General features: G+C 34.2%; 1 protein-coding gene across 15 annotated transcripts in view; it reads left to right on the top strand.

Annotated features, from left to right (window-relative positions):
• Positions 1-13,853, top strand: part of OXR1 (oxidation resistance 1) — a 448,199-nt gene that overhangs the window by 414,910 nt on the left and 19,436 nt on the right. The window contains exon 1 of one of the 15 annotated variants that reach the window (XM_015070441.3): positions 11,283-12,343. The exons of 13 other annotated variants lie outside the window; for them this stretch is intronic. In XM_015070441.3, the coding sequence (XP_014925927.1) occupies positions 12,278-12,343 (66 nt within the window). In that variant the 5' untranslated portion in view covers positions 11,283-12,277. Of the gene's footprint in view, positions 1-11,282; positions 12,344-13,853 lie in introns of those variants that run through there. One more of the 15 variants, XM_015070442.3, reaches the window with a different exon arrangement.

The raw sequence follows: 13,853 nt of genomic DNA, 5'->3' as shown, positions 1-13,853 counted from the left end.
AATCTCATAGATAATGTGTTTAATTAAAGAAATCAAGCCAGGCATAAAAGAGTATATACTATATAATTACATTTACATGAAGTTCAACAAGGCAGAACTAATCAAAAGTCCATCAAACTGCCAGTTTCTGGGGGTTGAGAGAGTCACTAGGGACAAGAAGGAACTTTTATAGAGTACTGGAAATATTCTGTATTTATTCTGGGTGAAGCTTAGTTACATGGGTGTTGACATACGTAAATAGTCTCTGTGTATTTAAAATTCGTTTTAGGAAGCTTTTAAAATAGAACAGATGATCAAAGATGGGTACTTGTACTATGGGAGCAACAGTTGAAGGTAGAGTGGAAGGTGATGAAATTAAGTTTTTAAAGCAGGTATTATTACCTAGGTGTTAAGACAGTATTTAATGACATCTAGATAACATTGAAGTTTCTAACTTGAGCGGCAAGGTGAGTGGCAATATTTTCAATCAGGTAATGGACTTTTCTCCATTGGAGTTGGAGCACTTAACCTTGAAAGTGATAGACTATCTGGTTGATTATTTGATTATTAACTATTTTGATTCAAAGGAATTTCCTCAGTTCTTGTGGCAGATTCTGCAAGTTGAAATTTCTAAAGAAGAAATAAATGTCTCCTCACTTGTTTTCAGCAAGAATTAATTCAAATAAAAAGTAAATGGCAGAGAAAAAAATTAATTTTAGAAACTTTTTGCTGTGTTGTCTAGGAACAGTGCTGTACTGTCTAGTCTGGTAGCCACATGTTTACTATGTGGCTATTTTGTACTTGAAATGTGGCTAATGCAACTAAGGGATTGAATTTTTAATTTTTCTTAATTTTAGTTAAATTTTAATGTGGATACTTGATTCAGCTATTGGATAAGTTTTTAATACTTTTGGAACAACTAGGATAAATGAATTTTCCACTGTAAGTTTTATGAAATCTAAATAAATCTAAATCTAAACACCATTAGGTATTTCCTGTGAAAATTTAATGTCTGACTTGAGGGGTGCTGTAGTGCAGAGCATACGAATTCCTATAGATACAATAGTTACTGCCCACATGTAGCTATTCAGCACTTTTGGAATGTGGCTAGTATGAATTAACATGTTCCCTGTAAATACAAACTATATACTGGATTTTAAAGATCTAGAATTAAAAGAAAAAATTTAAATATCATTAATTTTTATATTGATTATGTTGAAATTACAGTATTTTAGATATATTGAGTTAAGTAAAAAACAGTTATTTTAACTTTTTTTTAATGGATTTACTAGAAAATTTATAATCGGGTATTGCTTGTATTGTATTTCTCTTGTACCTTATGCTCCTCTAGTGCCCGATGGTTACTAAGTGCCTAAAAAGTATGTATTTTTTAATCCAAAGCCCATTGTTTACATTAGGGTTCACTGTTGGTAAACAAATGTATAATGACATAAGTATTTTAAATGTTCTCATTGTACAAATGGAATTTTTTTTAGAGCACTTAGGTAAGAATAAATACTTCAAACTGTGAAGTGGTGTTGGGGGGCTTTTTTCTACCTAGAGACAGAGAATAGGTGACTTAGAATATAGGATGAACTTACGGCTGCCAACATGGACATCAGTCTGTTTGATTAAAACTAGCTACTCTACTCTGCTTACTCTGCTTCCTTGATACTTAGGAGATTATCATCCCTGACTGCTATTTAGGCAGAAATATATTGCTAACCAGAAATTTATACATTGGGAAAACTTTTGCATATGATTAACTTACTCTGCTCCAACTTCTCTTCTGTGTGAGTCCTGTCCCTCTCCCATTGTAAGCGCCGTGAGGGCAGGATTTTGTCAGCTTCACACATGACTGTATTCTCAGAGCTAAGAACAATGCAAGCATATAATTCATTCTCAATATTATTTTTATATTGCTGTTTATTGGATTAAGGAATAAATTTGGGCATAGATTAAAATAGGATATAAAAGTTTTGCTCATTTTTCATGATAGTCTACATCCTAAAATAAGTTCTTATGCCAGTTGTAGTAAATTGGTCATAAATTTATAGATGCTGGAAGTTAGAATTAACTGGCAGTTCAGCCTCTCCTATTTTACACTGTTCTTTGTTCTGCTTTAACATAATTCCGTGGTAGAGTTTATCACCTCAAAGGGCAGTACTTTTCATTTTAGGAGAACTCTGTTAGAAAGTTCTTTCTTAATAGTGAGTTTAAAGAAACATATCTCTATAAGTGTAATCCATTTGTTTTTGTTCTTCTGATGCACGTCAGCAACAAATGTTCTCTATATACTATGATAATCTGAAAATATTTATTCTTTAATCTTCCAGGATTATTTTCCCTGGTGTCTCCACTGTTTATTAACTCTTTATAGATTCAACATTACCTTCATCATTACTCCCAAATGTGTTAAAATTTAATCCAAACTATGGCACCCCAAATTACTAAAATGTGCACTTAAGGTACCAAGAAAAATTCTATAATATTTGAAATAAATTCAGTTCTGAAATATGCACATTGAAAGTCCTATTTTTTTTCAATTTCTAATGTTCTTAAATTAAGGTCTCTTTTAAAAAAATTTTAATATTTACGTTTATGTATATTTGAGAGAGAGAGAGAATGTGCACGTGAGTGGGGGGAAGGGCAGAGAGAGAGAAGGAGACACAGAATCTGGAGCAGGCTGCAGGCTCTGAGCAGGCTGTCAGCACAGAGCCTGATGCAGGGCTCGAACCCACAAACTGTGAGATCATGACCTGAGCTGAAGTTGGATGCTTAACCGACTGAGCCACCCAGGCGCCCCTAATGTTTGTTTATTTTTGAGAGAGAAAAAGTGACACAGAGTGTGAGCCAGGGAGGGGCAGAGAAAGGGACACACAAAATCTGAAGCAAGCTCCAGGCTCTGAGCTATCAGCACAGCAGAAGTCAGACGCTGAACTGACTGGAACCACCCAGGTGCCCCTCAAGTTGAAAGTCCTATTGAAGATCATTAGAAAATACTGGAATTTAAGAATTAGAAATGATGAGAAAAGGAAGAAAAGAGTACAGAATTAGAAATTTGTATAGTAAATTCCAGAGAGAGGTGAGAGCAGCAGAAATCTACATTCACTGCGAGCAGAGTTAGCCAATTTTAAAGTGGTCAGAAGTAAGAGCCTCTAATGACCCATCAGAACAAAGATGCCTGATTATTGGGAGAAAAAAACCTGAGAAATCTATGCATATGACTCAGGGTGTGTAAAAGATTAATATTCTTTACCATCTACTCTTTATTATTCTAGTTTAGTCAGTACAAATGTAGTTAGCATAAAAATATCACCTTACTGGGGCACCTGGGTGGCTCAGTCAGTTAAGCGTCTGACTTCAGCTCAGGTCATGATCTCACAGTCTGTGAGTTCAAGCCCGGCGTCAGGCTCTGTGCTGATAGCTCAGAGCCTGGAGACTGCTTCAGATTCTGTGTCTCCCTCTCTCTCTCTGCCCCTCCCCTGCTCATGCTCTGTCTCTCTCTGTCTAAAAAATAAATTTAAAAAAAAAACATTAAAAATTAAAAAACATATATCACCTTACCTCAAGTTTGTTTTTTTTCAGCCGTAATATCTTAAATTTCTTAATTATGAATCCTTCTGCTATGGCAGATTAATGACCTTCCCTTTCAACTGAGAAGGAGGTACTTATGGTAGATTCTTTTCCCTTGGTTTCTGCCAGTGTCCAATGACAAGTAGAGAGCATGTGTAGTGAGGCTAATGGTTTATGTGGTGCATTGCAGTTTTGTGAAAAATGTTACTTTTTGGTTTTGATAGGGATTGTTTTTATGGATTTTCACTGACAAGGGAGGTATTCTAATGACATTTCAACAAAGTATTGGAAGGTCTTAAGGTAAAGGTGGGGAAAGATGCCTATTGGCACTATTTACTGATGATAGTGCCTTGATTTGATAAACAAACAAAAATAGAGATAAATAGTATAATGAAGTTGCATATACCAATCACTGTGCTTTATCGACTTATTCTATGATCCTTCCTTTTCCCCAGTTCACATTTCTTCAAATGTCATAAATATGTTTAAAATATATGTAACATGAATGTATTTTTATGATTTGTTCTTTGAATCAGGATGCAACTAAGCTCCAAATGTTTCAGTCAGTTAAAATGTCTCCTAAGTCTCTGTAAATGTAGATTCTCTGTCTATTTCTTTGTTGTGCTTTGTTTTTTTCCTTGTAATTTTCATTTTTAAGAAATCAGTTTTTTTTTTCTCTAGGATGTCCTACAGTCTAGATTTTGCTGATAGCTTCCCCACAGTGTTATCAAAATGTTATTCTGTCTTAGATCTAGAGCAACCCATCTAATCATAGACTGTCATCTTTATTTTATAGATAATTTCTCTAAACTTGTTTCTTACTTAGCCCAAATCCTCGTTGTAGCAAATCATAATAGTTAATCGGTAATTCAGAGCCTATAGTCCTTTTCACCATACCAAATTCTCAGTCTTGGCAGAAACTTTTAATCATTTGGGGGAGCTTTCAAAACTTACTGCCTCAGGGTCACCTCAGACCAAGTCAAAGTCCGTATTCTATACAGCTCCTTAGGTGATGACATTGTACAATAGAAGGGGAAAAACCACTCTGCTATCCCATGTCATCACTTCACATGTTGTGTTAAACATATGCAATGCTAAGACTGTGGAACATTCTTTCACACTACATTGACCATACTGTAATTTAATTTTCATGTTCCTGTCATGAAAGTTCCATTGTATAAAATATTTTTCATAAAATTCCTCTTACTTTGTGTGTTGCATCTGCATACCTAAAACATAAATTTGGTTCACTATGGAGAATGGTTTAATTATTTTATGCCTTGATTTTTAAAAGCATATTGTTTCTTTGTTTTGTTTGTTTGTTTGTTTTATCAATAACAGTCAGGCAGAATTACTTCAGGCATAGCTCCCTTTATACACCAAAAGATTTTTATCATATTGTGTACTCAGAGGCACTACAAGGAGAGGGAAACCAAAAAACATACCTGACTGTGAGTCATTCATCACCACCTCTTGAACTTGTCCATCAAATACCTTTTGAAGTTTGATGTACTTGACAAGTGCCCAAGAATCTAATAGTATAGTCTAATGCAGTGGCTACCCTGATAAGCTTAAAATATCTTTGAAGCCTGTCTTTAAGACTCATGTGAATTTTGCATTCATCTTTTAAATTTATCTGTTGTATTATAAATGGAATTTTTAAAATTTCTTATCATGCAATGAAAGTGATACTACAGTAATATAAGTCAGTTTTATTCTGTCACCAAGTACCACATGGCTCATGAATGCACCCTTCAGGTGGTATTACCCTCAACCCCAAGTACCAACTTCAAGAGACTCTCATTTAGAATCCTCCGAAAGTTTTGGGTCTCAAAGTGTCACGTGTTGGGTATGCCAGTCTTGCTGCTTGATGACACAGGTCTCAAAAGTGGAGCTTTTTAAGCTACATTGCTTTTTTGTCCCACTTCTTTTGGGTTGACTTTCACTCTTTTTAGGATAAAAGCTGGCAAAAATTTTTCCATTTTTCATCTCTAAAGTTAATTTTATACCACTTCTACTTCAGTATCTTTGATACTCCAGACCTACTAACTAAAACATCGATTGCCCCTAGAATGATAAAAACAATTAAGTAATTGACTTTATTATATTAACTGTAATAGATTTATTTAGAAGTTTACCTCCCAGGTTTATACTTGTTGATTAAATTTTAAAATATGAGTTCACTAGTATTATGTGCCAAAAGATTATATGGCATAATAGTGTTTTTCATTTTTAAAATAGTAATGATTAAATCGATCCCATTTACAATTGCACCAAAACCCATAAAATGCCTAGGAATAAATCTAACCAAAGAGGTGAAAAATCTATACACTGAAAACTATAGAAAGCTTATGAAAGAAATTGAAGACACAAAAAAAAATGGAAAAAGATTGCATGCTCCTGGATAGGAAGAACAAATACTGTTAAAATGTCGATACTACCCAAAGTAATCTACATATTCAATGCAATGCCTATCAAAATAACACCAGCATTCTTCACAGAGCTCTAGAACAAATAATCCTAAAATTTGTATGGAACCAGAAAAGACTGTGAATAGCCAAAGCACTCTTGAAAAGAAAACCAAAGCAGGAGGCATCACAATCCCAGACTTCAAGCTATACTACAAAGCTGTAATCATCAAGGCAGTATGGTACTGGCACAAGAACAGACACTCAGATCAATGGAACAGGATAGAGAACCCAGAAATGGACCCACAAATGTATGGCCAAGTAATCTTTGACAAAGCAGGAAAGAATATCCAATGGAATAAAGACAGTCTCTTCAGCAAGTGGTGCTGGGAAAACTGGACAGCGACATGCAGGAGAATGAACCTGGACCACTTTCTTACACCATACACAAAAATAAACTCAAAATGGATGAAAGACCTCAATGTAAGACAGGAAGCTATCAAAATCCGCGAGGAGAAAGCAGGCAGAAACCTCTTTGATTTTGGTTACAGCAACTCCCGACTCAACATGTCTCCGGAAGCAAGGGAAACAAAAGCAAAAATGAACTATTGGGACCTCATCAAAATAAAAAGCTTCTGCACAGCAAAGGAAACAATCAGCAAAACTAAAAAGCAATCGACAGAATGGGAGAAGGTATTTGCAAACAACATATCAGATAAAGGGTTGGTATCCAAAATCTATAAAGAACTTATCAAACTCAACACCCAAAAAACAAATAATCCAGTGCAGAAATGGGCAAAAGACATGAATATACACTTCTCCAAATAAATCCAGATGGCCAACCGACACATGAAAAAATGCTCAACATCAGGGAAATACAAATACCGTGAGATACCACCTTACAGCTGTCAGAATGGCTAACATTGATAATTCAGGCAACAGCATGTTGGCGAGGATGCGGAGAAAGAGGCTCTCTTTTGCGTTGCTGGTGGGAATGCAAGCTGGTGCAGCCACTCTGGAAAACAGTATGGAGGCTTCTCAAAAAATTAAAAATAGAACTACCCTACAACCCAGCAGTTGGCACTACTAGGTATTTATCCAAGGGATATAGGTGTGCTGTTTTGAAGGGACACATGCACCCCAATGTTTATAGCAGCACTATCAACAATAGCCAAAGTATGGAAAGAGCCCAATAATGTCCATCAATGGATGAATGGATAAAGAAGATGTGGGGTGTATACACACACACACACACATATACACACAATGGAGTATTACTTGGCAATCAAAAAGAATGAAATCTTGCCATTTGCAACTATGTGGATGGAACTGGAAGGTATTATGCTAAGCGAAATTAGAGAAAGACAAATATATGACTTCACTCATATGAGGACTTTAAGAGACAAAACAGATGAACATAAGGGAAGGGAAACAAAAATAATATAAAAACGGGGGAGGAAAAAACATAAGAGACTTAAATATGGAGAACAAACTGAGGGTTACTGGAGGGGTTGTGGGAGGGCGGATGGGCTAAATGGGTAAGGGGCATTAAGGAATCTACTCCTGAAATCATTGTTGCACTATATGCTAACTAATTTGGATGTAAATTTAAAAAATAAAAAGTATTCAGAAAAAAAAAATTTTAAGTAATGATTAGTATTAGAACAATATGCTTTGGTTTAGTCCTCATTTCTCACCCTTGCCAAAGTATTGATAAAAATATATTTCATTCAGTTTTTGGTTTCTGAGATGACTTAAATTGTTTGGTTAATATTTTCTCTCTTAAGTTGTCAGATAATGAGTATTCCAATACTTTATTAAACAGAAGGATTTTTTAAAGGATTTTTTTTAAATATGTATCTTTGAGAGAGAGAGAAAGCATAAGCAGGGAGGAACAGAGTAAGAGGGAGAGAGAGGATCCAAGCAGTCTCCATGCTGCCAGCAGAGGGTCCAGTGCAGGACTCGATTCCACAAGCCATGAGATCATGACCTGAGCTGAAATCAAGAGTTGAACGCTTAACCTACATACTGAGCCACCCAGGTACCCTAAACAGAAAGATATTTTTTTTAATTGAAGCACACGTAATGCCAAAATTAAAATTGAGGCAATATATAAAATGAAACAAACTTTCTTAACCACTCCTCTGCCTAGCCAGCAAAATCCATACAGAACTGATTTTATTCAAAGTGAAAGTACTCTCTATGTCTAAGTCATTAAATAGGTCGCTTGTCTTAGATAAAGGCAATTAAAGAAAAATATACTTTTTATGTTGATCAAATCACATAATATTACAAACCATAACTCCAAAAGTAATTTAAAATGTCTGACAAAAAGGTAGAAATCAAAAGCATTAAAAGCAATTAGAATTTGGGGGACTGTCAATGTGATATCTATTGCAGACAATTAAGTTCTTAAAGTATTATTTTCTAGATTAAAACAGAATTTATGAGTTAATATAAATTTTCTTCAATAATATTACTACATGAAGTTTTTTTTTAAACCATTTCATTGAGGTAGGATTGACCTACAAAAAGCTGTGCATATTTAATATGTACGGCTTGATAAGTTTGGAGACTTAGACATCCATAAGTATCCATAAAAACCAGCACCACAGTCTGTACCATAAATATATCCATCATCTCCAAGAGTTTTTTCCTACCATCTTTATTATTATTATTATTATTATTATTATTATTATTTTGTAATAAGAACACTTAACATAAAATCTACGCTCTTAGATTTTCAGGTATACAATACAGTATTATTGTAAGCACTATGCTATAGAGCAGATCTCCAGTACTAGACTATATAAATTTTCTCACAGTAGCATTTGACACTCATCAATCATGTCTAATATTGTCTGTTTTGACTAATAAAAATGTTAGCTTAGGATATTATCTACCTCAGCAAAGTTTGAACTGTTTTGCTTTTTGTTAATATTCTCCCTTGGTAACTAACCAAAAGTTATTGGTTATTAAATTTCCATTAAAAGTGCAAAATTTTATTTAATATGGGTGTTGAGAAGAGACAGGATGGATAAATGAGAGACTAATTTATGATTTTAAATATTAAAATTATTTATATTACCTTAAATATTGAGTACAGTATATTTCATATAATTGTTTCTGGTATACCACTCCCAACTCAGAGGAAATAAGATATAATTTCAACACCAATAAAGAAAGTAGAGGAAAAAAAGATTATTATTTAAATTTTTTTTAATGTTTATTTCATTTTTGAGAAAGACAGAGCATGAGTCGGGGAGGGGCAGAATAGAGGGAAACACAGAATCCAAGGCAGGCTCCAGGCTGTGAGCTGTCAGCACAGAGCCCAATGCTGAGCTCGAACTCATCACCAGTGAGATCATGACCTGTGCCGAAGTCAGACGCTTAACCAACTGAGCCACCCAGGTGCCCCAAGGAAAAAAGATTATTAAGTTGAATATCTGAATTAGAACAGGTTGCATTATGAATTATGTTCAGCGTTGAAACTTGTCATATTCTTAAAAGCACTTCATTTTGTAGTCTGTCATTTTACACTAATGGTAAAGTAAAATCTCCTTCAATCTCTGGGATATCTAGAAGTATTTAAGTGACCTCGTATGTTTTCTAAACACTGAAAAAAAGGACAAGAAAGAGATTTACTGAGCTCCATTTATGTCTGCTAGATATGTTTTTATTAGGAAATATTTGGTTTCAAGACACTGAAAAACACTCAAATAGCTTAAATCAGTTTTTTTATTGACATATAATTGACATACAGTATATTAGTTTCAGGTATACAACATAATGATTTGACATTTGTATGTAATGCAAAATGATCATCACAACAAGTGTAACATTAGCATTTGTCACCTTATTGTGTTAAAAATTTTTTTCTTGTGATGGGGACTTCAAGACATAGTTTCTTAGCAACTTTCAAATATGCAATACAATATTACTAACTAGTCACCATGTATGTTACATCCTCATGATTTATTTATTTTAGAACTGAAAGCTTACACCTTTTGACCCCCTTCACCCATTTTGCCTGCCTCCATCCAACTCCTTGCCTCTGGCAACCACCTGTCTGTTAATATGTAAACTTGGTTTTTATTGTTGTTTTAAATTCCACATATAAATGAGATCCTACAGTATCTGTCTTTCTCTGTCTGACTTAATTCACTTAGCATAATGCTCTCAAGGTCCATCCGTGTTGTTGTATATGGGAAGATTCATTCTTTTTTTTACAGCCGAATAGTATTCCATTGTATATTATATATACCACATCACCTTTATCCATTCATCCATTATTAGACACTTAGGTTGTTTCCATATCTTGGCTATTGTAAATAATGATGCAGTGAACACAGAGGTGAATATATATTTTTGAATTCATGTTTTTGTTTTCTTTGGAAAAATAACTCAGGAGTAAGATTTCTGAATCATATGATACTTTTTTAATTTTTTGAGGAATCTCCATACTGTTTTTCATAATGGTTGTACAAGTTTACATTTCTACCAGTATTACACAGGGATTCCCTTTTCTCTACATCCTTACCAACACTTGTTATTTCTTCTTGATAATAGCCATCTAACAGGTGTGAGGTGACATTTCATTGTGGTTTAGTTTTTCTCATTAAGGTATGGTCCCCAGACCATTAGCAGCCCATTCTCAGAACCCACTCTAGTTTGCTTAATCAGAAACTAGTTTTGGAACCTGGCATTCTTTATTTTAACAAATGTTTCATATCAATGATTGTGAGGCAAGCTAAAATTTGAGAGCCACTGGTTTAGATCTGTAAGGATCCATCCTGTCCAGATATGGAGCAAACCTTCTCAGAGACATGGCTAAAAAGATACTTGAGCAAAATCAAAACTGTATTAGGAGGAAGCTGTACTGGTGGATGTTGACAAGATAACCAGCAAAATAAGCTATCCTATGCTTGGGGTGTGTATTCTGTATTTAAACTACATTTCGGTACATATATAGTGTTTTTAATTTCAGAAAATTTGTCTGTAAGTGATGATAGGTTTTCAAAATGGCAGCCCAGTACTGCCAGATCATGTTGTTGGTGTGTATGGGGGGTGTGCCATATGAGGGGAGGCAGGACCATGGTGCACTGTATGTGTAATGAGACTGTGTGTAGTATGGTGAGTGTGGAGATAGTTACAGTACCTCTAGGGGACTGTGGGAGAGAGATGTTAGGGTAAGTGTAGTTGGGCTGGTTGGGGAGATGGGAATAGCTGGTGTGAGAGGGAAGGAGGATATTTAGTGTGGGGTGTGCTGAGGATATTTAGTGTGGGGTGTGCTGTGTTCTGTGCACACACATCATGGAATGTGGAGGAAGAAGATGTTGAGCTATAGGTGTGGTTCAGTGTGTGTACTATAGAAAGGTGGTACATGTGTGAAGGGTGGCATTGTGTGTACACAGTTTTATGTGAACACACGATGTAAGGGAAGAGGACCTGGTTTAAAATGGAAGAAATATTCAGGTGTACTATTATGGCATTGATATTCTAGTTAAAATTGAGCTCTAGGTAGTTTTAGTTTATAACCATAATATTTAATCTTAAAAGTTCACTTCTTTGGTTAGATTGAGTGTACCACTGATATGTAGGTATAGTAAATATAAGTACCTTTTCAAGAAATTAGGTATTAGAAAATGCAGTTTAAAATTTGACTGCATAATGGTAGAGGAATTTTCTGGTCACTTTAATGTTTGTATAGGATTTATTTGTGGATTTGCTTCATTTTTATATAGGCATTCTATGAAATGCCTATAAGGTTGGATGGTTCTCAGAGGGATGTCTCATTGCTTAAAAAAATGCTCACATAAAAGATGACATTTTATTGGATTGTTTAGATGTAAATAATAGAATTGTGTGCCTGTATGAGCAAAACAAAATGTTAGTTAAAATCATTTGTGCACTTTAGGAGGGGCTCTGGAAACTGCACTTAGTACTTTTTTATGACATATTTTTAGTGTATTTCTTAGTGTACTCGTGTTTGCAAATACATGCTCTGTGTCTTTAAACTTTTGAGCCTTTTCTTTTTTTTTCTTCCACATTTGGGTACAGTGCAACCAAACTTAAACATGGGAAACCTTCTCTTCCCTCCCTGGCTTTACAGTCTCCACTCAGAACTATCTTTGCAATGGATACTACTTAGTGATTAGCTCTGTGTCTTGTCAATCAAATCTTTGTCTCTGGCAAACTGTTTTTGTCACTGTAGTAGGGCTCTTGTGCTGAAAATTTATCTTTAACAGAGGAAGAATGCTTTTTAAAACACTCCTTATGAGATTTGATATAACTTAATTTGCTCTGGAAAGGAAATGTCTCGTCTCTGGTATGGGAAAAAAGGGAGAAGACATCAACCACTTAATCATAAATATACCCTGGTAAATCTTAGTCAATGATTTCAATTTCTATATTTACTAGTCTTATTATGGTGACATGCTGAAATATTATACTATTTCTAAAAGTTTAAGAATATTTATAGAATACAAAGAATATTTATAGAATACAAAGTTGTATGATTACAGAAAACTGCCTTTATTTCTGCTAATCCTAAATGTCTTCAAAAAAGGAAATGAATAAAAACTGTAATTTTGTTTTGTAAGTCTTTTGGTTTTCCTATTTTACATCAACAGGAAGTTATCGAATCTTTATTTGCTGCCTTAATTTTTTAATTTAAGCTGACCTTTGTAGGAAAATATTCAGAATTTTTTCTAAAAAATAAATCGAGTAGAAAATCAGAGTGAATTAACTTTAATTTTTATTGACTGGATCGGAGACTACATATATTTATAATATTGTGTATAAAGACTATTATTTTAGTAATTTTGAGAAAAGACTTTTTTAAGCTATCCAAAAAGTTTCCAGTAGTGGTAAACTAATATGAAACTTTAAAAGATACTCTAGTACGGAGAAAATCTCAACCTTACTAGAGATTCCTGTTGTTTTCAGTAAAAATACATGTGCATTATTTGTTAGAAACTTATGTTGCCAGTTGTTCTTTCTATGGTAATTTAGGATTATAAGTTGCCTTATGAATATTAATTTTATTTTTACTTTAATTGTGGGTAATTTAAATAAAGCTAAATAAATACTTACAGCCAAGAATAACTTTGGAAGATGTCTCCAAAGCAACCTGTCACCCATAAATGTTAAGCTCGTGAAAATACCAAACTTATTTCACTGGTGTTACCTTTTACTGGGTTTGAGAGTACTTTGTTATGTCTTTTTATTTTTAAGTTGATTAATTTCAAATTTTTGTTTTTAAAGTACATCAGCACAGAGGGATGTAGCCATCTGAAATGATTAAATTTGTTAAAATTGTGATCAGATTTATCAGAATAGGTAACACAGCTTTTTTTTTTTTTCTTTCTTTCTTTAAACCAAGAATAGTGGAGCCTTCATCTATTTTTTGATTGGTCAAATAAGTGTTTATCATTAGTTTGCTAAGACTTTAATACAGTTTAATCTGTTATAAATACAGCAAAATTGTGGATGTTTTGAATTTTACAGGACATTGTAATGTGCATCACATACTTATTATTATTAGCACACTCACCATTTCCTGTTTTTAACCTTATAGGAAGTTAATGTGTGGTTTTGTCAGATATGAGAGCATGCTTCTCACTGGTCTTCAGTTCTGCCCTTGCATCTAGTTTATATATTATTTAACCTTCACAATAACCTTGCAGAATCAGCATTACTCCCCATTTTAAAGATGAGGAAACAGGTATGAAGTGGTCACTGAACTAAACTGTCATAGAACACAGAAACAGCTTGACTCTATCACATTCCTTATCTCACCAGGATGTATTTGAATGTAAACCAGAGCAATTTTCTAAATGCTCATTTATGTAGTATCATATTTCACCTTACAGTAACTCTGCATGTTAA

This window comes from Acinonyx jubatus, chromosome F2 (genome assembly GCF_027475565.1).
Source record: "Acinonyx jubatus isolate Ajub_Pintada_27869175 chromosome F2, VMU_Ajub_asm_v1.0, whole genome shotgun sequence".
NCBI classification, from domain to species: Eukaryota; Metazoa; Chordata; class Mammalia; order Carnivora; family Felidae; genus Acinonyx; species Acinonyx jubatus.
Note: the sequence above shows the minus strand (reverse complement) of the source record. Positions and strands in the feature narration are given on the sequence as shown.